Source organism: Desmodus rotundus, chromosome 1 (assembly GCF_022682495.2).
Source record: "Desmodus rotundus isolate HL8 chromosome 1, HLdesRot8A.1, whole genome shotgun sequence".
In the NCBI taxonomy this organism is placed as follows: Eukaryota; Metazoa; Chordata; class Mammalia; order Chiroptera; family Phyllostomidae; genus Desmodus; species Desmodus rotundus.
This window is the reverse complement of record NC_071387.1, coordinates 113689562-113712353: the sequence shown is the minus strand read 5'-3', so window position 1 is coordinate 113712353 and position 22792 is coordinate 113689562. Positions and strand designations below refer to the sequence as shown.

The 22792-nt window shown below is 37.7% G+C and overlaps 1 protein-coding gene and 1 pseudogene across 1 annotated transcript in view; one reads left to right on the top strand and one right to left on the bottom strand.

Moving 5' to 3' along the window:
- The window catches only part of VKORC1L1 (vitamin K epoxide reductase complex subunit 1 like 1), a 75499-nt gene continuing 52707 nt past the window's right edge, over nt 1–22792 (bottom strand). Inside the window, exons 2-3 of the mRNA XM_024571279.4 lie at nt 5038–5147; nt 1–1467 (exon numbers count right to left, since the gene is read on the bottom strand). Coding sequence (XP_024427047.3) covers nt 1241–1467; nt 5038–5147 — 337 coding nt within the window. The 3' untranslated portion in view covers nt 1–1240. The remainder of the gene's footprint in view (nt 1468–5037; nt 5148–22792) is intronic.
- On the top strand, nt 12569–15497 carry LOC112314705 (ATP synthase subunit beta, mitochondrial pseudogene; annotated as a pseudogene).

The window sequence follows — 22792 nt, the reverse complement described above, 5'->3', positions numbered from 1 at the left end:
GACTGTCACAATTTTATTTGGGTTTATTCAAATCACTTTAAAAAATTCTGCATTTGTGTAGTTACTAGAGAGTAGTGACAACATTACTGCGTTTCGCCCTCAGGTACGTCTACCTGTAGTATCCCGATTAAGCAAACTGAGCAGCATGTCAGCCATAAAGTTTACAAATCCAGTATTTGACTCTAAAACAATTAAACTAGACATTCGATTAGTTAGTGCAGAAAGTAACAGGGAAAACACTACAGAGCTACCAGAGGGCAATCCTACTCTGGAGTGACTGGGCTTATACTGGTTATTTTCAAAGTCGTAATACTGTTTGGTTGAGTGGCACCAATGTTAAGGAAAAATATGAATGAAAAGTCAACTCTTGTAAGAGACTTTATCTTAAAATCCTATATTAATATTTCCAGCTTTTCTCCAAAGAAATGTACCCATTTTCCCATCTTTAGTGTCCTGAAGGCCTTGGACTCGATGGTTTGGTCACATGAGTTAAGGTAGAACTGATCCAGTTTTATGACTGGACACAAGTTTGACTTGAATGTCCAAATAGTTTCTTCCTTTCAGAGGAAGGAGATGAAAGGGAACCACCTACCCTATTATTTTTGCTGTCAGTGCTGGACCCACGGCTACCAGTACTTTTCACAAAATGCTCTGGATGGACTTACTACTTGCGCGTTTTCTTCATCAGTGTCGAGCTGACAATTCTTCATTGCTATGCTTCAGCTAAACTGTACAGTAAGTTCTGCAGGGATGAATCCAATATTTCTACCTTTATTTACAAATATCACAGAAATGAATTCTAGTTGAGTCTACATTTTTAAATTCATCGGCTAAAAACACACTACATATTGTAAACATGGCAATACGAGGACAGCATCTATTCTAAAATATCTCCATGTCATGATCACATTTGTCAGGCCTGAAACTGAATTTACACACAGTGGGGAATTACTAGCAATGGTTGCTCACTTTACAATTGAGGGCTACATTTAATTATTTCAGAAACATCTTCAAAGTAAAGTTAAAGCTTGTCTTTGATTGGCTCGGCGTATTTTTTTTTCGTATCCATATTTAAAATGAAGATCGACACAGAAAATACCCTTCTAATTTACAAGATTTAAAAAAATCAGTTTAAGATTCTTAGGGAAAGTGTCTGTTGTGAAGAATAAAAAAAATGCTGCAAAATTAACTTAATGGAAAAAGGGACTTCAGACTGTCAGTTAAGAGTTCGGCCAGGTTGTCAGTCCTGCTTGGGCTGCAGCTGCCGTTTCCAGGCCTCATTCAAGTAAACTAGTCGTTTGTAGTTGATGATAAGAAGAATGAAGTTCAGCACGTATGTGATGACGCAGATGATGCAAAACTCCTTCAGCACAAAGTACAGAATGTAGGCCAGGTACAAAGACCCTACTACAGACACGATGGAGGATGTCATGAGGATTAAAGCTGCAACTGCACTTGCTGTCATGCCTGTAAAAGAAAGACACTTGGCTGAATCAGACCTTGACCCTGGAGAGAAAATTTCTGAGTTAAAAGGTAACATGGTAACATTTTTTGATTTGCTAATGTTGGCATACTGATCTGACTGCAAAACACTATGAAATTTGAGAACAAAAACTACCAGCCTATTTTGCTATGATTAGGTAGGTTGACTTTTCATACAGGATCCCTCGTTTATTGCTGCAATGTGTTTGCCTTGTCCGTGTTCTGGACGAGATGTTGCTTATTTCGTACACTGGCTTAGTTAAGGCACCCAAGGAAAACAGGCCGTCTTTCAATCACATTATGCAATGAAGCTGATTTATAGAACTGACAGCCCCACCTTTCTTAACGAGTAAAGGAACCTCAGGATCGTAACCTTCTGTTTCAAGCAGGACACATTCTCCCTGGCCTTTTCACGATAGGCTCCCTATGTGTGGGAAGTAAAACTTGCTTTCCCATGTTTAGACCAAATTTATCAAAAATCCATAATGGGAGATAATTATACCAAAATGCTGCTGAAGAAGAAAATATTTCAGAAATGGCTCACCCTGGAGGATAAGGAAAACTACGTTTGGCCAGTTAACCACATGTGATTCAAACCAGATCAAGAAAAAAGGCAGTTATGTGTGCTAGGCTGGGGCCCTCGTGACAAAAACTTGCCTGAATTCTCAATGCCATCTGACACCTTTACATGTGCTGTCGTGTAGTTTCCTGTGGCCAGCAGTATTGAGAACATGTGCATTTACCCAACAACTAATGGACACGACTAACAGAAATAGGAAAAAATAAGAATAAGTGGTGGTAGGTTTGATGAGGTTCGTTAAGGAGCTAAAGTCCATGCTGCCCGTTAAAGAGAAGTGGCCTGTGGGCTGCAGCCTAGCCACGGGGCCTGACTTGCCTGTGGCACCGGTCGGTACAAAAGTAGGGTGCTTCAAGATGGCTCTTCAAGATTAAATGCTGTTGGGTGACTTAGGCCAGGGACTAGCAAATCAGCCACCTGATTTTGTAACTAAAGATTCACTGGATCTCAGCCACATTCATTGTTTTATGTTTTGCCTGTCATTGCTTTCACACAAGAATGGCTGAGTTGAGTAGTTGTGACAGTTAGCAAAAACTAAATTACTTTCTATCTGGCTTTTTACTAAAACAGTTCGCTGACCTCAACCATGCTAAACGTCTAAAACTTCAAAAATTACGCGGCCACCTTAATTTTAACCTAACAAAGTTAGTTTCAAAACAATATGGACTGGTTATTTACTTTCTCTGTGCTAACCTTTAACTATAATATTGTGATAATAATCATGACTACATCCTAATACTATTGTGCAGATCACAAGAGCGAATAGGTATAAACACTTAGGATGCCTCATAAACACTAGCTATTGGTTAAATATTACTGTACTAAACTTTCCTAATGTACTGTAACTCCTGGCTCAGGACAGAACTCCCAGTGGAGTTTAAGATGTGCGGGAACTCTGAACAGGTGATCGCACAGTCAATCGATGGGTGTTTCACGGCTGTGAAACAGAACGAGGGCACAAGGCACTGCTATGGAAAGATCACCACGGTTTGTCAGTCAAGCAAAACAAAAAGTATGTGAAACAGTGTGTAGGGCATTTGCCTTTTTAAAAAGAGGCAGAAAACTAAGATTACATATTTGTTTTTTCTTGTACAAGCCTAAAGAAACTCTGTAACAAGAAGAAGCAGCAGCTACCAGCCAGGGATGAACTGCAGTGGGAAGTGGGCAGAGGGGTACAAGGGTGGGACAGACTTCTTGCTGTGTAGCATTCTGTACATTTTTAAAAAAACTTTTAAACCATGTGAATGTATTACCTATGGAAAAATTAAATTAAAAATGCTGTATCTCAAACAACTTAGAAGAAAGTGAAGATGACGTGCTCAGGAAACTATACATGAGTTCAAATGTGCCTCCAATGGTAAAGATACTGACGTTAAAAATGCATAAAATGTGAATAGAAAAAATACATATAATACATATGATTTAAAATATCTATACGTAATGATATTAAATATAAATAGAAATTTATTTCACCTCTATCTCCAAAAATTAACATAGTCTAAAACATTTCTTAGGCTACTTAATTTGGGTATATACTTTATATTCATCTTTAGAAATCCAAACAAAATACAAATAAATGGAATAAAAAGTTAAAGTCTCAACCCTGGTCCCCAACCACTAGACCATTTCTTACGCATTTACATGCATATGTATAAACATACAGTTTTCCTGTACCAACTATACCACAATTTGCTTTTTTTCTCTAAACTATGCTTTGCTCTCTTCAGGATCCACATGTAGACCAACTTTTCCTTTAACGGCTACACTGTGTTCTAGTGTGGATGTAACCTAATTTATTCAACAGGTTATGCTGAGCTACTTTCAATTTTTTGCTATTTTAAACTATACTGCTACGAATACCCTTGTGCACATTTTTGTATTTCTACAGAACATATAAGTACAGGATGGAACAAACTTGACGGGACTATTGAGAAAAATTTAGATTCACAATTTGCCTCAAACACATCCATTTCAGTTAGACATGAGAGCATAGAAGAGTGGGCGGATAACAGGACGAAATAATAATGATATGCAAGGGCAAAAAGGTATGAATTGAACCTTAAATGTATAAAAACTTTAGTACAATCAAAATTCACAAAACTAACATAAAAAAGAATAAAGAATGGGTTAAATATTTGTAACAAAATTGAAAATGGACTATAATCAGAATCCCAATAACTAAATTGGCAATAAAAGAAAATTAAAATATAGTAAAATAAAAATAATAGCTACTAATGTATAATATTAAATGAGGTATTTCACAGAAAACAGTTTTTAAAAAGGAAGGTGGATGAAACTTTGGGGAAACCAGACAACTGAGGGGAAAGCAGTTTGCTGGCACCTGTCAACCTCCATTTACAAACCTGTGTTTTGACTTACTCATGCCATGTTCGGAAATTTACTCTGCGGAAATAATCCAAAGAGGGAAGGCTGCATGTGTCAAGGGACTTTTAAACAAAGTTGGTCACCGTGCTATTTAGACATAAAAATTTTTGAGACCTGATGTCAACAATAACAACAAAACACCTAAGAAGATAGACAACATGAGAGTTTGTGTAAAAATAAGTGAAAAAAATCAGAAGACAATGCTAATAATGCATATGTAAAGGTGATGGAATTATGAATATCATTAATCATTAATGTTTTCCCAAAGCATGTATTTAAAAATAGCTAAAGAGCATATAACATAGTAAGGAAAAAGGCTTCTAGAGAAGACTGGAGTAATAACTTCTCTGAATGGGACTGGTTTGTATAGACATGATGGGATGCCATTATCCCTGATTAAACACCAACAGATACCAAGTTCAGCATAAGCGTCGTCAGAATTGTAGTGAACCCAATTTCACAATGCAAAAATGTGCAGTAACAAACTAGTGGTTCTAGTTTTTATTTAAAGACACACTTCAGGGCAAAGACAAAGTACTAAATGGAATGTAACAAAAAAACACCTTATTTTTGTATTGCTGTATAATACTTACCAAGTAATAACTGTAGTATATAAAATATAAGTCCAAAGACACTGTTTGGCTGGTTTAATACACCATCCTTTCCAAAAATGGAACCCAAAAGACCAAATCCTCGACCCCATCTGTAAAATAAGGAAAACCAGTAACCCTCCATTTGAATTTTCCTATTTTGAAAAATGTAAAATTATCTGAGAATGTTATGCCAATATCCCCATCCAAATCTCTAAATTGCTAGTGTCTATATACTCTCTCTTCCCAAAGGTAGGATAAAGAATTCTTTTTCTGATGGCGTTAGTGTTTGCAGAGGAAGGGCTCTCTCAATTTCAGCTAGAGTCTCTTAGTAGTGGCACCACTGACATCTGGAGCTCATTGTGTAGCGAGCAGTTCAGTGCATCGCAGGGTGTTTAGCAGTATCCTCGGCCCCTGTTCACTATATACTAATAGTACCCTGCCAGTTGTGACAACCAAAACTGTCTTCAACCACTACCAAATGTCCTCTGGGGGCAAAATCACCCCCAGTTGAAAACCATTGATGTAAGTTGTCCGTTGTTCATTCAAAGTTAAGTAGACAGAGAGGCACCTCCAAGATGGTGGTGCAGGAGGATGCTGAGCTTGCCCCCTCCCAAGAACACATCCAATGTACAACTATATTTAGAGCAATTACTCCTGACAGACAACTAAAAGCCAACTGAACAGCTTCTGCACAAGAAACAATAGAGGGACCACATAGAGAAGGTTGGGGAACCGCAAAAGCTCTCCAGAAGCTGAGGAAACTCTCCAGGACTAGAGGAATCGATGGGCACTATTGTTTATGTTTCTTCTGCACTTGGAGAGCAGGCGGGAGCTCTATCCAGGTTGTCTGGCCAACCTTCGGGGCTGCTGTAGTGTGTACCCAGGCAACTCTCCCGGAGCTAGCTCCAGCAGGAACAAAAAGGCAACACAGTGTGCATACGAGGGCCCCTCCTCCACCGAGAGATTGGTCTAGCATCTACGGCAGGGTGTTCAAGAGAATGTGGAGCTAGCAACGTGTTGTGGTACCCACTGGTAGGGCTGCCCGTCCCAAAACACTGCAGAGACAGTGGGTCACTGCTCCAGATGCATATGGGGCTACCCCTTTGGGGGTAAAGGGGGCATGGAGCTAGCAAAGCGTTATGGTACCAACACACAGAGCCGCTCTGTGCAGAGTGAGTGGTGCACTGCTGCATAATGTGGGACTGCCCTGACCAGAAAAGGTGCAAAACTAGCGAAGTACATTGGTGCACACACATGGGGCTGCTCCGTCCAGAGGAAGTGCAAGGCTAGTAGGGCTCTGTGGCGCACTCACTCAGAGCAGCCCCAACCAGACCCGATTGGGCCACAGATAAAACAACAGGATAGGAGCCCACACCAGATGGCCACACCCTAAATCCACTTCTGGACAGGCGGCACATGAAGCACCACATGTACGCACCTGCTACAACCTGCCTACCAAAACCATCTGGTACACCGTCTACACAGAGGCTACTTTTTCAAGATTGGGAGAGATACCTTTTCTAAGATTTTTAGAAAGAGGGGGAGGTGGGGAAGAGGGAGAGAAACATCCACTAGCTACCTCACATATGTACCCTGACATGGACTGAACCCGCAACCCAGGCATGTACCCTGACAGGGAACTGAACCTGCGACCTTTTGATTTATGGGGAATACCACCCACCCAACTGAGCCATGCTAGTCAGGGCTGGAGAGATATCTATTTTCATCTAATTCATAGGAATAAACACAGAAAGTCAAACAAAATGGGGAGACAGAGAATATGTCCCAAATAAACAGGGGAAAAAACAAAAAAATTAATGAAATGGAAGTAATTTGCCTGATACAGAATTGAAACAGTTATAAGGATGCTCAACAAACTTGAGAGTGGAATAGAGGAACTCAGACAGCACTTCAATACATTAGAAAATGTAAGAAAAAAAACAATAAGAGATAAAGGATACAGTAACAAAAATGAGTAATACATTAGAACGAATCAACAGCATATAGTTAATACAAAAGAATGGATTTTTGTATTAAAAATTGATTCAGTGACCTGAAAGACAGAATAGTATTATAGAAATCACCAAATCACAACAGCAAAATGCAAAAACAAAATTTTAAAAATGAGGAGGAGTGTAAGGGACCTCTCCCTTACATAACATATATCAAGCACTCTAACATTTGCATTACAGGAATTCCAGAAGAAGAGACAGAGAAAAGGACAGAAAGTGTATTTGAAGAAATAATGGCTGAAAAACTTTCCTAATCTGAGGAAGGAAACAGAAATCCAGGAAGCACAGAAAGTTCCAGCAAGAGGAACCCAAAGAGGACCACACCAACACACATTGTAATTGAAGTGACAAAAGTTAAGGATAAAGAGTCAATCTTAAAGGCAGCAAGAGTGAAAAATGAAGTCACATACAAGGGTAATCCTATAAGGCTATCAGCTGATTTCTCAGCAGCAACTCTATAGGCCAGAAGGAAGTAGCAGGAAATACAGTGCTGAAAGAGAGGAACCTACAACCTAGACTATCTCACAAGGTTATCATTCAGAATTGAAGGAAATATAAACACAAGTCACCCGTTTAAAAAGCTAATATAAAGGTTAAAAGACAAAAGTAACAAAATTAACTATAACTACAATAGTCAGGATATGCACATAACAAAAAGATATTAAACATGATGTCAAAACCAAAGAATGGGGGAATTAAAAATGTAGTGCTTTTAGAATTTACTTGAATTTAAATGCCTATCAACTTACAATAGACTGCTATAGATATAGATGGATACATATGAGCCTCAAAGTAACCACAAAATCAAAAAAATGCAAAAAATAGAGAGGAACCTAATCAGAACACTAGAGAAAGCCAATGAATTGAAAAGAGATCAAAAGAAAAAGAGAACAGAGAAACAAAAACTACCAAAAAGCAATTAACAAAATGACAATAAGCATATACCTATCAATAGTTAAATGTATCAATAGTTAAATATAAATGTAAATGGACTGCATGTTCCAATCAAAAGAAACAGGGTGGCACAAAGGTTAAAGAAAGAACAAGACCCATCTATACGCTGCCTATGAGAGACTCGCTTTAGATCTGAAGATACACAGACTGAAAGTGAAGGGATGGAAAAAGATATTCCATGCAAATGCAAATGAAAAGAAAGCTAGGGTGGCAACGCTCATCAGGCAAAATAGGCTTTAAGACGAAGAATGTAAAAAAAGACAAAGGAGGGCATTACCTAATGACAAAGGGATTGATCCAAGGATAGGATATAACAATTACAAATATGTACACACCCAACATGGGAGCACTTAAGCATATGAACCTATCAGCAGAAATGAACAGTAATATAGTAATAGTTGGGAACTTTAATAATCTACTTACCTCAATGGACAGATCATCTAGACAGAATATTATTAAGGAAATAATGACCTTGATGCCATATTAGACCCTATTGACTTAAGACATTTATAGAATATTTCATCCCAAACCTGCAGATTACATATTTTCCTCAAATCCACGTGGGACATCTTCCAGGACAGACCACATATTAGGCCACAAAAAAGATCAAAATAAACTCAGGAACATGGAAATTATATCAAGCATATTTTCTGACTACAATGGCATGAAACTAGAAATCAACTACAGAAAGAAAAACTACGGAAAAACACATGTGTGCAGATTAAATATCATACTACTAAACAACCAATGATTGAAAGAAAAAATCAAACAGGAAATAAAAAACTACCTTGAGGGGAAAAAACCCCACAACTTTACAAAATTTATAGGGTGCAGTAAAAGCAGTTCAAAAAGGGAAGTTCACAGCCACATAGGCATACCACAAGAAGCAAGAAAATTCCCAAACAAACAATCTAACCTTATACCTAAAGAAATTTTAAAAAGCACAAGATCCAAAATAAATAGAAGGTAATAATAAAGATCAGAGTGGAAAGAAATGAAACAGAGACTAAGAGAAATAATAATAATAATAGAAAAGATCCATGAAACTAAGAGCAGGTTCTCTGAAAGGATAAAACAATTGACAAACCTCTTGCAAAACTCATCAAGAAAAAGAGAGCCCAAATAAATAAAAATAAGATATTAAAGAGGAGAGATTACAACCAATACCACAGAAATACAAGGATCATTAATGAATACCATAAACATTTATATGCCAACAAATGGGGTGATGAAGAAGAAACAAGTAAATGTCTAGACACATAAAACCTTTCAAGACTAAACCAGGAAGAAATAGAGTATCTGAACAGACCACTAGCAATGGAATTGTAGTACTAATTAAAAAACTTGCAACAAACAAAGCCCTGTTGGCAAAATACGTAAATTGTACCAAAAATTTTTAAAAAATTAATACCGCCCTGGCTGGTGTGGCTCAGTGGATTGAGCACCAGCCTGTGAACCAAAGGGTCATCAGTTCAATTCCCAGTCAGAGCACATGCCTGGGGTTCAGGCCAGGTCCCCAGTAGGAGGCATGCGAGTGGCAATCACACATTGATGGCTCTTTCCCTCTTTTTCTCCCTCCCCCCTCTCTAAAAATAAATAAAATCTTAAAAAAAAATTAATACCTATCCATCTCAAACTATTCCAAAAAATTACAGAGAAAGAAATGCTTTCAAATTCATTCTACAAGGTCAGCATTACCTGATAGCAAAATCAAAGATACTACAAAAAAAGACAGTTACAGGCCAATATTCTCGATAAACATAGAGCCAAAAGTTCTCACAAAATACTAGCAAACTGAATTCAACAATGCCTTAAAGGGATTATATACAATGGGCAAGAGGGTTAATACCAAGGGTGGTTCAACATCCACAAAATAATTAACGTTATTCATCTCATCAACAAAACCATTGATAAAAATCATAAGATCACCTCAATAGATGCAGAAAAAGCATTTGACAAAATCCAACATCTAGTTATGATAAAAAATTCTCAACAAAGTAGGTAAAAGCAATTTATCTTAACATGATAAAGGCTATATATGACAATACCATACTCAATGGTTAAAAGCTTTTCCTCTAAGATCAGGAACAACACAAGATGTCCGTACTAACCATTTTTATTCACTATAGTAAGGGAAGCCCTAGCCATGGCAATCAAAGAAAAAGAAATAAAAGGCAGCCATTTGGAATGAAAGTAAAACTGTCATTACATGCAGATACCATGATATTCTCTATAAACCCCCCCCCAAAAGAATACATCAAAAAATTAATAGAATTACTAAATGAATTCACTAAAGTCGCAGAACACAAAACTATTATATAGAAACCCACTGTGTTTCTACACACTAAGAATCATCAGAAGGAGAAATAAGAAAAGAATCCCATTTATAACTGCATCAAAAAAAATAAAATACTAGGAATAAATTTAACAAAATAGGTGAAAGACTTGTACTCTGGAAAAAGAAAATTGAAAAGAACACAAATAAATGGGAGGATATACCATGCGCATGGATTAAAAGGATTAATATTGTTAAAATGATCATACTACCCAAAGCAATCTATAGGCTTAATACAATCCCTATTAAAATACCATTGGCATTCTTCTCAGAACTAGAACAAAATAATCCAAAAATTTATATGGAATCACAAGGGTCTACAAATAGCGAAAACAATCTAGAGGAAAAATATAAAGTTGGAGGTATCATGCTCCCTGATTTCAAAGCATACTACAAAGCTATAATAGTCAAAACAGTATAGTACTGACATAGACACATGGATCAATGGAACAGAATAGAGGGCCTGGAAATAAACCCTCATTTATATGGTCAATTAATCTATGACAAAGTGGGCAAGAATATACAATGGAGAAATGCCAGGCTCTTCAACAAGTGGTGTTGGGAAAACTAAACAAATACATGCCAAAAAAAATAAAACTGGAATACTTTGTTACACCATAAACAATAATAAACTCAAAATGGATTAAATACTTAAATGTAAAACCTGAAATGTAAAACTCCTAGAATATAGGTAATAAATGTCCCTTTTAACAAGGGTCCCCTTTAGATATGTCCCCTTGATCAAGGGAAACAAAAGCAAAAATAAGCAAATGGGACTTCCTCAAACTAAAGAGCTTCTGGTACAAGGAAGGGAAGCATCAAGAAAACAAAAAGACAACCTACTAAAAGGGAGAGATGGCAGATATGGCAAAATGCAAATGCCATATCTGATGAGGGGTTGATATCCAAAATACATAAGGAACTCACATAACACATAACAAACAAATAAATAACTATAAACAATCAAAAGCTCCAATAAAAAATATGAAGAGGACAGGAAAAGACTTTTCTCCAAAGAAGACATACAGATGAAAACAAATATGTGAAAAGATGCTCAACAGCATTAATTACCAGGGAAATGCAAATCAAAACCACAGTGAGATACCACCCACACCAGAATAACTTATCAAAATGTGAACAAATAACACGGGTTGGTAAGATGTGGAGAAAAGGCAACCTTCTGTGGTACTGTTGTTCGTGGGACTGCAACCTGGCGCAGCTATATGAAAAACAGTGCGGAGATTCCTCCAAAAACTAAAGACAGATCTACTATATCACCCAGCAATTCCACTTCTGGGTATTTATCTGAAGAAAATGGAAACCCTAATTCAAAAAGATATACGTACTCGTATGTTCACTGCAGCATAATTTAAAATAGCCAAGATATGGAGGCAACGTAGATGTCCACTGACAGATGAATGGATAAGAAGAGGTAGTATGCAATGGAATATTACACAGCAATAAATAAGAATGAAATGCTGCCACTTATGACAACATGGGCAGACCTAGAGGGTATTATGCTAAGTGAGGTAAGTCAGAGAGACCAGAGAGAGAGAGAGAGAGAGAGAGAGAGACGCTTCAAGAAACACATACACACACAGAAACTCAAAATAATCTCCATCAAATAGTTACTGAGTAGTCAGGTGCTGGGATCCAAGAAGGTACAAGTGAGACAAGGTGGTACCCTTGCAGAGCTTGTTTCATTCAGGGAAAATAACCAGGTAGACAAATGACCAAGTTACCTTTAGAAATCTAGCAGCCTACTAGCAGATACACAGGAAAACTGAAGGGGGAGGTTATTCTAGACCTGAGCTGCTGAAAATTTAAGAGTGCATACAATATCCTTGGGGGTCTTGCTAAAATACAAATTTTACTCCAGCAGGTCTGGGATGGAGCCTAAGACTCTACATTTCCAAACGAAATACTCCCAAGGGATGCTCATGCTTCTGCTCTGAGAGTCACACTCAGCACCACTGCTCTAGATGGAGAAGGGGTGGAGGGGGCTACCTAGCTACATGGTCAAATAAGGGCCTTTTTTTAAGGAATTAAATCCTCAATGAAAAGCAGCTAGTCTCAGGAGGAATGGCAAGTTCAAAGGCCTTGAGGCAGGACTGAACTATGAGTGTGCAAGAGAAGGCCATAAAGCCTGCCACAGTGATGAGGAGAGGGTGACAAGAGAATGAGGCAGGAATCCAATCATTTACATTACTTATGGCCTTGTTTGTAGGTTATGACGTAGAGTTTGAATTTTATTCTAATTGCAATGGGAGAGATTTGGTGGCTTTTAAATAGAAGAGTAATACAAGCTTATTTATGATCACTGTTAACAACTGTAAAAAACAAACTGCAGGAGGGAGGGCAAGGGTGCAGACAGGGAGAAATGCAAGTCAAAGTGCTTAGCACTGCTGATCAGGAAGTAGAAATTCAAATGTAAATCACCACCTTTGGCAATGGAAATAATTGGGCATACTGCCAAAATTATCATAAGCAAACAATTTTTACATATTCCAAGCACTGGACTATGCCTAATTATTCACATAGGATCATGTCGATATTTTCCTTGTAAACAATGCAGCAAACCACAGAATACATCATTTTACCAAAGTAATACATGCATAATGTTTAAAAATCAAGGTAACACTGAAAGCCTTATAAAACAAAATAGATGTTCCCTACGCTAGCCCTCTCCATGCTCAGTTCTGATCCCCAGAGGCACGCTGTATTTCCCTATTTACTTCCACATCGCTACATATGCTTCCTTGATATTCCTTCATTTATGAATTCTAAATATTATACTTTGACTTTCTAATATGAAAGAACAGAATGGTACTTGAAAAAAACACATTTTATTATGGAAAGCTTCAAATGTATATACACAAAGTGAACAGAACAGTTAACAACCTCGTATACCCATCACTCAGCTTCAAAAACTATGCTTCTCTTGCTTCATCTCCACCTCTATCCACTTACCACTTGATTATTTTTATTTTCGAGGGTAAAATTTACATATATTTAATGCACAAATCTTAACCATATAATTTTAACAAATGGAACACCTGAGTAATCCTAATACAGGCATATCTTGGAGACACTGCAGGTGTGACTGCAGACTACCACAATAAAGCAAGTATCACAATAAGGTGAGTCACACACAGTTTTTGGTTTCCCAGTGCATGTATTGGGTTGGCCAAAAAGTTCACTGTTTTTTCCAAAAGATGGCTCTAGCAACGCTTAGCTGTCTTTAACTTCATTAGAAACAATTTTGTGACAGCTATCATATCAGCATACATTTAAAGAAGTCAAAACTAGTGCATTTTTGTGCAGCCATTTTAATATTGCAGATGGAAGAAAATACACAACATTTCTGGCATATTACACTTCATTATTTCAAGATAAAAACGCAGTCTCCACCTGGGCTCCGCCACGTTGGGTCTTGTGGGTTGTGTGGCCGCAGTCTTGGCCTCCGGGGCCTTGCGGGGACTCAGCCCTTCAGCGCCAGTTACCACAAGCTCAGCTCTTACTGCAGGCTGCCCTGGCAGCACTACAGCCTGCTGGAGACTATGCCGCCAGAATGTCTCCTTCGCCAAAGGCACTGCTGCTGGGTGCATCGTGGCTGTCCTCAGTGCAGTGGTGGACGCCCTGTTTGATGAGGGACTACCACCCATTCTAAATGCCCTAGAGGTGCAAGGCAAGGAGACCAGGCTGGTTTTGGAGGTGGCCCAGCATTTGGGTGAGAGCACAGTAAGGGCCATTGCCATGGATGGTACAGAAGGCTTGGTTAGAGGCCAGAAAGTCCTGGATTCTGGTGCACCAATCAAAATTCCCATTGGTCCTGAAACCTTGGGCAGAATTATGAATGTCCTTGGAGAACCTATTGATGACAGAGGCCCCATCAAAACCAAACAATTTGCTCCTATTCATGCCAATGCTCCTGAATTCATGGAAATGAGTGCTGAGCAGGAAATTTTGGTTACTGGTATCAAAGTTGTGGATCTCCTGGCTCCCTATGCCAAGGGCGGCAAAATTGGGCTCTTTGGTGGTACATGAGTTGGCAGGACTGTACTGATCATGGAGTTAATCAAAAATGTTGTCAAAGCCCATGGCAGTTATTCTGTGTTTGCTGGTGTTGGTGAGAGAACCCGTGAGGGCAATGCCTTGTACCATGAAATGATTGAGTCTGGTGTTATCAACTTAAAAGATGCTACCTCCAAGGTAGCTCTGGTGTATGGTCAAATGAACGAACCTCCTGGCCCTCGTGCTCAGGTTGCTCTGACTGGACTGTGGCTGAATATTTCAGAGACCAAGAAGGTCAAGATATACCGCTGTTTTATCAGTAACATCTTCCACTTCACCCAGGCTGGCTCAGAGGTGTCTGCTTTATTGGGAAGAATCCCTTCTGCTGTAGGTTATCAGCCTACCCTGGCCCCTGATATGGGTACCACGCTGGAAAGGATCACCACCACCAAGAAGGGATCTATCACTTCTGTACAGGCTATCTATGTGCCTGCTGATGACTTGGCAGCCCCTGCCCCTGCCCCTTTGGATGCTACCTTTGCCCATTTGGATGCTACTACTGTGCTGTCCTGTGCTATTGGGGAACTGGGCATCTACCCAGCTGTGGACCCTCTAGACTCCATCTCAAGCATCATGGATCCCAACATTGTTGGCAGTGAGCATTATGATGTTGCCCGTGGGGTGCAAAAGATCCTACAGGACTACAAATCCCTCCAGGACATCATCGCCATCCTGGGTATGGATGAACTTTCTGAGGAAGACAAGTTGACTGTGTCTCGTGCACGGAAAATACAGTGTTTCTTGTCTCAGCCATTCCAGGTTGCTGAGGTCTTCACAGGTCATCTGGGGAAGCTGCTGCCCTTGAAGGAGACCATCAAAGGATTCCAGTAGATTTTGGCAGGTGAATATGACCATCTCCCAGAACAGGCCTTCTATATGGTGGGACCCATTGAAGAAGCTGTGGCAAAAGCCAACAATAAGCTGGCTGAGGAGCATTCGTGTGAGGATCCTAGCACTTTTCCTCCAAACTGTCCCCCTCCTTGTCCCTAATCCAAAAAATTCAGTTTTCTCTGTAAGCCACATGAAAGCCATGATTAAAGACATTGTGTTTTATCTGAAGAGTATTTAAGGTTTACAATAAAATGTACATGACTCCAAAAAAAAAAAAAAAAGAAAGGTAAAAATGCAAAAAAAAAAAAAAAAGATTTGTGCAGTGTATGGACAAGGTGCTATGACTGATCGAACGTATCAAAAGTGGTTTGCGAAGTTTTGTGCTGGAGATTTCTCAGTGGACGATGTTCCACAGTTGGGTAGACCAGTTGATGTTGACAGCGATCAAATCGAGACATTCATTGAGAACAATCAAGGTTATACCACATGGGAGATAGCCAACATACTCAAAACATCCAAATCAATAAAGTTATTGGTGAAAATGAAAAAAATGAGTCTTATTTTACAGAAAAAACCATACAGATTTTTTGGCCAACGCAATACAAGTAATTTCCCTATACTGCAGTCAAGTATGTATAGCATCATGTCTTTAAAAAACAAAACAAAACAATGTACATACCTTAATTTAAAAATACTTTATTGCTAAAAGATGCTAACTATCCCCTGAGCCTGTTGTAAAAATGGCGCTGACAGACTAGCTCCAAGCAGGGTTGCCACATTATCTGCCAAGCAAATTATCTGTGAAGCGCAATAAAAGGAGGTATACTAATTGTGATCCTAATATACTAATTCTGGAGTACTTACCAACAATGTGAAGGAATTTAAATACCTTTCATAAACAAACAAACCCACTCCAGGACCAGATTAGAGTGCTTCCACCTTCCAAGTTAAATTCTGGTAATCACTTCCGACTGATCCACACTCCTCTCCACCCAGGAGCAAGGAGGAGGAGACTGGCCAAGCTTGTAGGAAGCCAGCCCTGGAACCAAAGGTAGATCTCTGGTCTCCTAGATGGCAGTGCTACACTCTTGCCCTTATGTCACATTAAGTTGTAAAATGCAATTACCATTCCAACATTTTCAAACAACAGAATAATCACTTAATTATTGATAAATACAATAAAGTTAAAAGTGTTTAATAAACTTTGATAAAGTTGATGTAATAAGTGTTAGCAAGTCAATTCACAAGCACAGTAGACTGGCATTACACACACAAGATTATTTTCCTTGTAAAGGTGAATAAGCAGATTTTCATAAATGGCACTATACTTTTTAAACTTATTTATTTATTCATTTCTTTATTTATTTTTAGAGAGAGGGGAAAGGAGGGAGAGAGGGAGAGAAACATCAATGTGTAGCTGCCTCTCGTTCACCCCCTACTGGGGACCTGGCCTGCAACCCAGGCATGTGCACTGACTGGGAATCGAACCAGAGACCCTTTGGTTCACAGGCTGGCACTCAATCCACTGAGCCACCCCAGCCAGGGAAAAGGCACTATGCTTTAAAAATGCTAAGGATGGGATAATTTTAAACCATTTCAGTAAATTTTTTCATGTTGGAACATTTGAAAATACTGTAGTTTTCTCTCACTTCTAAAAGCTATATGGAACCATATGAAATATATTTTATGTGCTAAACTTTAGTCTTGGCTTTATCTTAGTTTCTAACCATTTTCTTCTCATACCATCTATATTAAAAAGTCTATTATACTACTTATCTCCAGAACTGCCCCCAAGTAATTTATGGAATAAGGTGGGATATTAACCAATTGAGCAAAAAGAAATGTTTTCTTAAAATCATTGATACTTATACAGATGTTCATTTTGCTTCAGTATAGTAACATCAATGAAGTGATTATACAAAAGAAAATTTATTTTTCATCTTTGATTCTTAAAAAAGGTTCACCTTTGACCCAAATAGTACTTTCTTTGAATATTTGGTGTCTGGGGACATAAGCAACTTACCACCATACTTCCCTAAGGTATGCATGAGAAATTGTTGAAAGTTCACTCCTAATTCTGCCAGAAACAACATTATCTTCAACGCAGATCTCCTAGGTCCCGGAGGATAAATCTAAGACATTATTTGCCCCTTTCACTCTTATTCTCTCATAAGGAAGTTTCCCAAAGGCTACCTGGATGACACGTGATAATGCAACATATCAAATGTAGGATCTGATGTGAGGATCCAAGGCTTCTATTATGGCAGAAGTTAAAGAGATTTGCGGGAAGAGAAATAATGCCACTCCCACCCTTTCACTAGTTTGTATGTGTGTGTTTGAGAAAAGTTATTTTTCATAATATTTCAATGTTTAACTTCTCATACAGTGTATACCAAAGATATAACCCACATAAATAAAACCTTTTTGGGGTCCTCAATAAATATGAAAAGTATAAAGGGATCCTGAGATAAAAAAGTCTGAAAAATCACTGCTTTCAACCAATTTTCCCCCAAGAACACATCATCGTTCAGACCAATTTTGAAAATCAAGGAGGAATAAAGGAGGGAGAACTTTTAAAAATAATGAAATAATATGTATTATAATAAATTATATTTTTAAAAGATTTCATGGCTATAGTATTAAAAAATGGAAAATAACAGAAGTTGCTGAGGATGTGGAGATATTGGGACTCTTGTACACTGTTTGTGAGTAAAATGGTGCCACAGCTGTGGAAAACAATTTGTGGTTCCTCAAAAAGTTAAACATAGAATCCCCACATGACCCAGCAACTGCACTCCTAGGTATATACCCAAAAGATGTGAGAACAGGCATTCAGGCAAGTACTTGTTCATAGCAGCACTATTCACAATACCCAAAAGTTAGAAACAATTCAAGTACCCATCAACTGAAGAACGGATAAAAATGTGATACATTCATACAATGCAATATTACTCAGCTATAAAAAGGAATGAAGTACTGAGACATGAATGAACCCTGAATACATTATGCTAAGGAAACAAGCCAGACACAAAAGGTCACACATTGTGTGATTGCATCTATATGAAATGTCCGTAATAGGCAAACTCACAGACAGAAAGTCGATTAGTGGTTGCAAGGGGCTGGGGAGGGGGAGTGAGTAGTGACCGCTCAATGGTACAGTAGCCTCTGGGAGTAATACAAATACTTTGAAACTAAACAGAGGAACAATGGTTGCTCAACACTGCAAGTGAACTACTAAATGGCACTGACTGTACACTTTAAAATGGTTAATTTTATAATATAAATTTCACCTCAATTTAGGAAAAGAATTTGTGTAGTAGGAAGACAGGTAACTTTTATTTTCATTATTGAACTTTTATATATTTTCCTAATTTTCTACAAAGGATATGCATAACTAAGTAATCAGAAAAGGATAAATTATTTTAAAGAAGAAAGTACTATAAAATATCAATTGTTTCTGAATGGTGGGGAAGGGTTTATATTGGGTACTTTTCCATCTTCTACTCTGTTGTATTTCGTGAATTTTCTTTAATGACCAAATATTACTTTTATAGTGACAGCAGCAAAAAAGGACGCCACAGCAAGTTCGTCAATCACATTTAAATTAATGAATAATGAACCTTAATGTCTTCCCAACTTAACTCTCTTCCCTTCAACCAAATTTAAATTTTACTGCAATCTCTTTCCTCATGAAAAATCTACCAAGGCCCTAATACCATGACTAAAACATTCAGGAATACAGTATTAGTAAAGAGAGGAAGTGATTAACAATATGGTAGTTTCCCTGATATTTTCCTACTCTGAGGAAAAATTTACTGAGATGCTGGCTCACATACACCACTTACAAATAGTCTTTTTACTTACAAATGTATGTTAAGACCATTGGATTCTTCTCTTCACCCCCCTCTTTAAGTTCAAGCTTGGTCAGGGAAATATATTTTGCCTATAATTTTTTAAATTCTAGATGAGCATTTCATAATGGCCTACTGATGTAATAAATCTGTTCAAACATTATTTGAAATGACACTGTTTGGTGGCTATAAAACTCTGGGGAGCATGTTTTATTGAACAAACACACAAACAAACGTAAATAAGCTGCAACACACAGAAATAAAAACCCAGTTTATTTCCAAAATTGGTTGGGCATTATGAAGGGGCCTCCTAGAGATGACAAAAAGTTTGGCATCTTCAAGAAAAATACCAACAATGTAATTTACACCAGGGACCAGTTTCCTGACGGACATAAACCCCAGTGCTAGAAGCGGTATGGGCTTTGGAGTCAGACGATCTTGGTTCCATTATTACAATATTGGTTCCATTATTACAAGCTGTGTTACTTTGGGTTAAACCACTTAATCTTGGACTATGAATTCCCTCATTTGTAAAATGGAGATGATTATAGTATCTAATTCATAGTAGTGTTGTGAGAACTAATTGTGTTAAGAATAATTGTGTAGCGGTTCAATACCAAAATGTAAGTATCATGTGTGTGTATACAAGATTGGCCATCTTGCATTATCTCTTCAAGGCCCAATGGTTATGAAATAGCACACATTTATATAAAACTTTTTTTCTTTCATAAACACTTACACACTTTCTTAAAACATTTAAAATTTGATCCTAAACATTATATTTTATGTTTTATGGAAATACTATAACTGAAGATATTATTGGTGAATATTAGCCTGCTTCTACTTCTCATGATTATAAAGCATTAAAGGAACGTATTGTGCAAGTCTGTGTATTACATTATTTCCACAGGACAGACTACAAGGAGAGAAATGACTCAATCAGCCATCATAAGCATGTTAAACACTATTGTGCTGTGCAAAAAGGTACACCAATTTATATTTCTACCATCAGTCCCTGAAATGTCTCCTTTAACAACAGCTAAAACCAAACTGATGGTAAACATGCTTTTACATTTAAATAGAAAAATATATTCACAAGTTTAAACTTCTGATTATCTGTATTTACTTGTTTGTTTATATTTTGGAAATTGAATGCTTTTTACTTTGGTATTTAAATATTTGTTACCACTAAATGTTCAGTTATCTTGCTTTTACCATTTTAACAATATCAATATTTGGTCTTTAGTAACAATAATTTTAAAATTCTCTCCCTATACATACACATAGATTTCTGAATTCTGCGTGTGTGCACATAGTAAGTTTGGGAGAAGGAGTTCCTGTTCCTCAAACTTCCATATGGAGAGATCTCCATCTGAGCAATGCCTCTTGCTTCTTGCCCTGTCCCTTCACTTATTCCTCACCAGGCCAGTAACTTGCTTGGTTCATCAAGTTAAAGAAGGAACTGAGCATCTGTGGATCAGACCCTCCTCTGTTCCTTCTTTGGGATCTATCTACCTAAATAAAGCTGTATCCTAGATTAAACTTTTTTTTAAAATCGTGGTATAAACCACATAATATAAAATTTACCATCTTAACCGTTTTAAGTGTACAGTTCAAGAATATTAAATATATTTGCATTGTTGTGAAACAGATATCCAGAACCTCTCATCTTGCAAAGCAAACTCTATGCCTGTTTAAAAACACTTCCCTTTTCTCCATCAGTCCATCCCCTGGTAACCACGATAACCACCTTTCCATCATTCTGGGTTTCTATGAATTTGACTACTTCACTTTAAATAACTCTTGTAAGTGGAATCGCACGGCACTTGTCTTTTTGTCACTGCCTCATTTCACTTAACATAGTGCCTTCAGGGTCCACACATGCTGTAGCACATGGCAGGATCTACACTTCCCTTTTAATAAAGGGCTGAATAATATTCCATTTTATGTCCATGGACGTTGGGTTGCTTCCACCTGTTGCTATAAAAAGCTTGTTTGCCATATATAGTTATATATATATTTTCTTCTGTTGACCAACCAATCCCAACTGCTCTTACAATTTTTCATCCATTCCTCTGATAGACATAAGCCCTTTGATAGTAAAGTTTTCGGTAAAATCCCAAGTCGAGGTAAATCAAAGATGAGGTCCTTGAACCAGAGCTAGAACATCCCCTCCTACCATCTTGTGGTGAGCTAATAGCATGGTTCAGGAGAGGGGCGTGGCCCTGGGCAAAAATGAAAAAAAAATTAATCCAAACTTCTTTCATTCTAAATTCATGGGTAACAACTTTTCAGAGAAAAAATTACCATATAAATACGTAACACTGATCCTGATAGTAAACTTAAATACCAATGGACAATATAAATATGTATACCATAAAAGGCAATGATTTGGTTTATAAAATCTTTGTCAAAGTTTCTACTATGGAAATAACCAGCTTGGACCAGGAAATGGCTTCACTCCCAGTTCACTTGTGGACACTATCAAATAAAGTTTAAAACTCTTTCAACCCAGGTCTATTTTGTCCAATTATCTCAAGAACCCAAAAGGGCCCTGGCAGGTGTAGCTCAGTGGATTGAATGTGGGCCTGCAAACCAAAGGGTCACCGGTTCGATTCCCAGTCAGGGCATGTACCTGGGTTCCCAGGTTGGGGACATATGAGGGGCAAACACACATTGATGTTTCTCTCCCTCTCTTTCTCCTTCCCTTCCCCTCTCTCTTAATAAATAAAATCTTAAAAAAAAAAGAACCCAAAAGGGTCATATGCACTAAGAAGGAAAACTGGATCCTGGAAAGTACAAAAGAGAGAGAATACAGGTATTGGGCCTAGCCTGGTATCTGGTAATACTATCCAATCAATAAATACTTGTGATTATTACTATAAACATTTCTGAGGATCTTGGTAAAGACTTGTACACTCATTTGGTTAAGTTTTCATTTTCATGATATTAAATTTTATTAAAGATATAAAGTTTTAAAAGACTTTAAAAAACAGCAGTCCTCTGATTTGATCACCCTCAGAGGCAAGCACTTGCAACTCATGTTAGTGGTTCCTTTCGGTATTCACATACAAATTTCTCTTTACAAAAATGTTTTATTTATCACTTACAGATAATCTATTCACTATATGGCAAGACTACAGCATGATTTAGTACTCTTTCATTTTTCTCTCTCTCTACTTCCCGAACTCCCAATTATATGACACCTTTTAATTAAATCACCATTTTTGGTTAAATCAATACATTGTTTACACTGTTATCCCAGTATTGCTTGACAGAGCTAGGAATGGTGTGTTCCATTAACAGAAGTTTCTGCGTAGCCAATCAAGTCAATTAAATAAAAGAATGACATCAACACAAGTTGCATGGCTTACACACAATTTTTTCTAACATGTCAAACTTTTGCACCACTACATAAAAGTAGCTGAATGCAAAGCAGATGCAGCAGGACACAGAGAAAATATACTTCACACCACCATTTGGTCTCATGTGTTCTTGAAATTGCTTAGTGTGTGATTTTTCACCTTCTACTGTTGTCTCCCTAATTCTTCATCCATCTGGCTTCCTTCATATTTCCCCCTTCACCTTCAAGGTAAAGTGCACATTTACTTACTTACTTACTTATCCTATATTTACTTGTTTGTTTATAATTTAACAAGTCTTTGAATTCTGCCAGTATTTTTATTACACTTATTGTT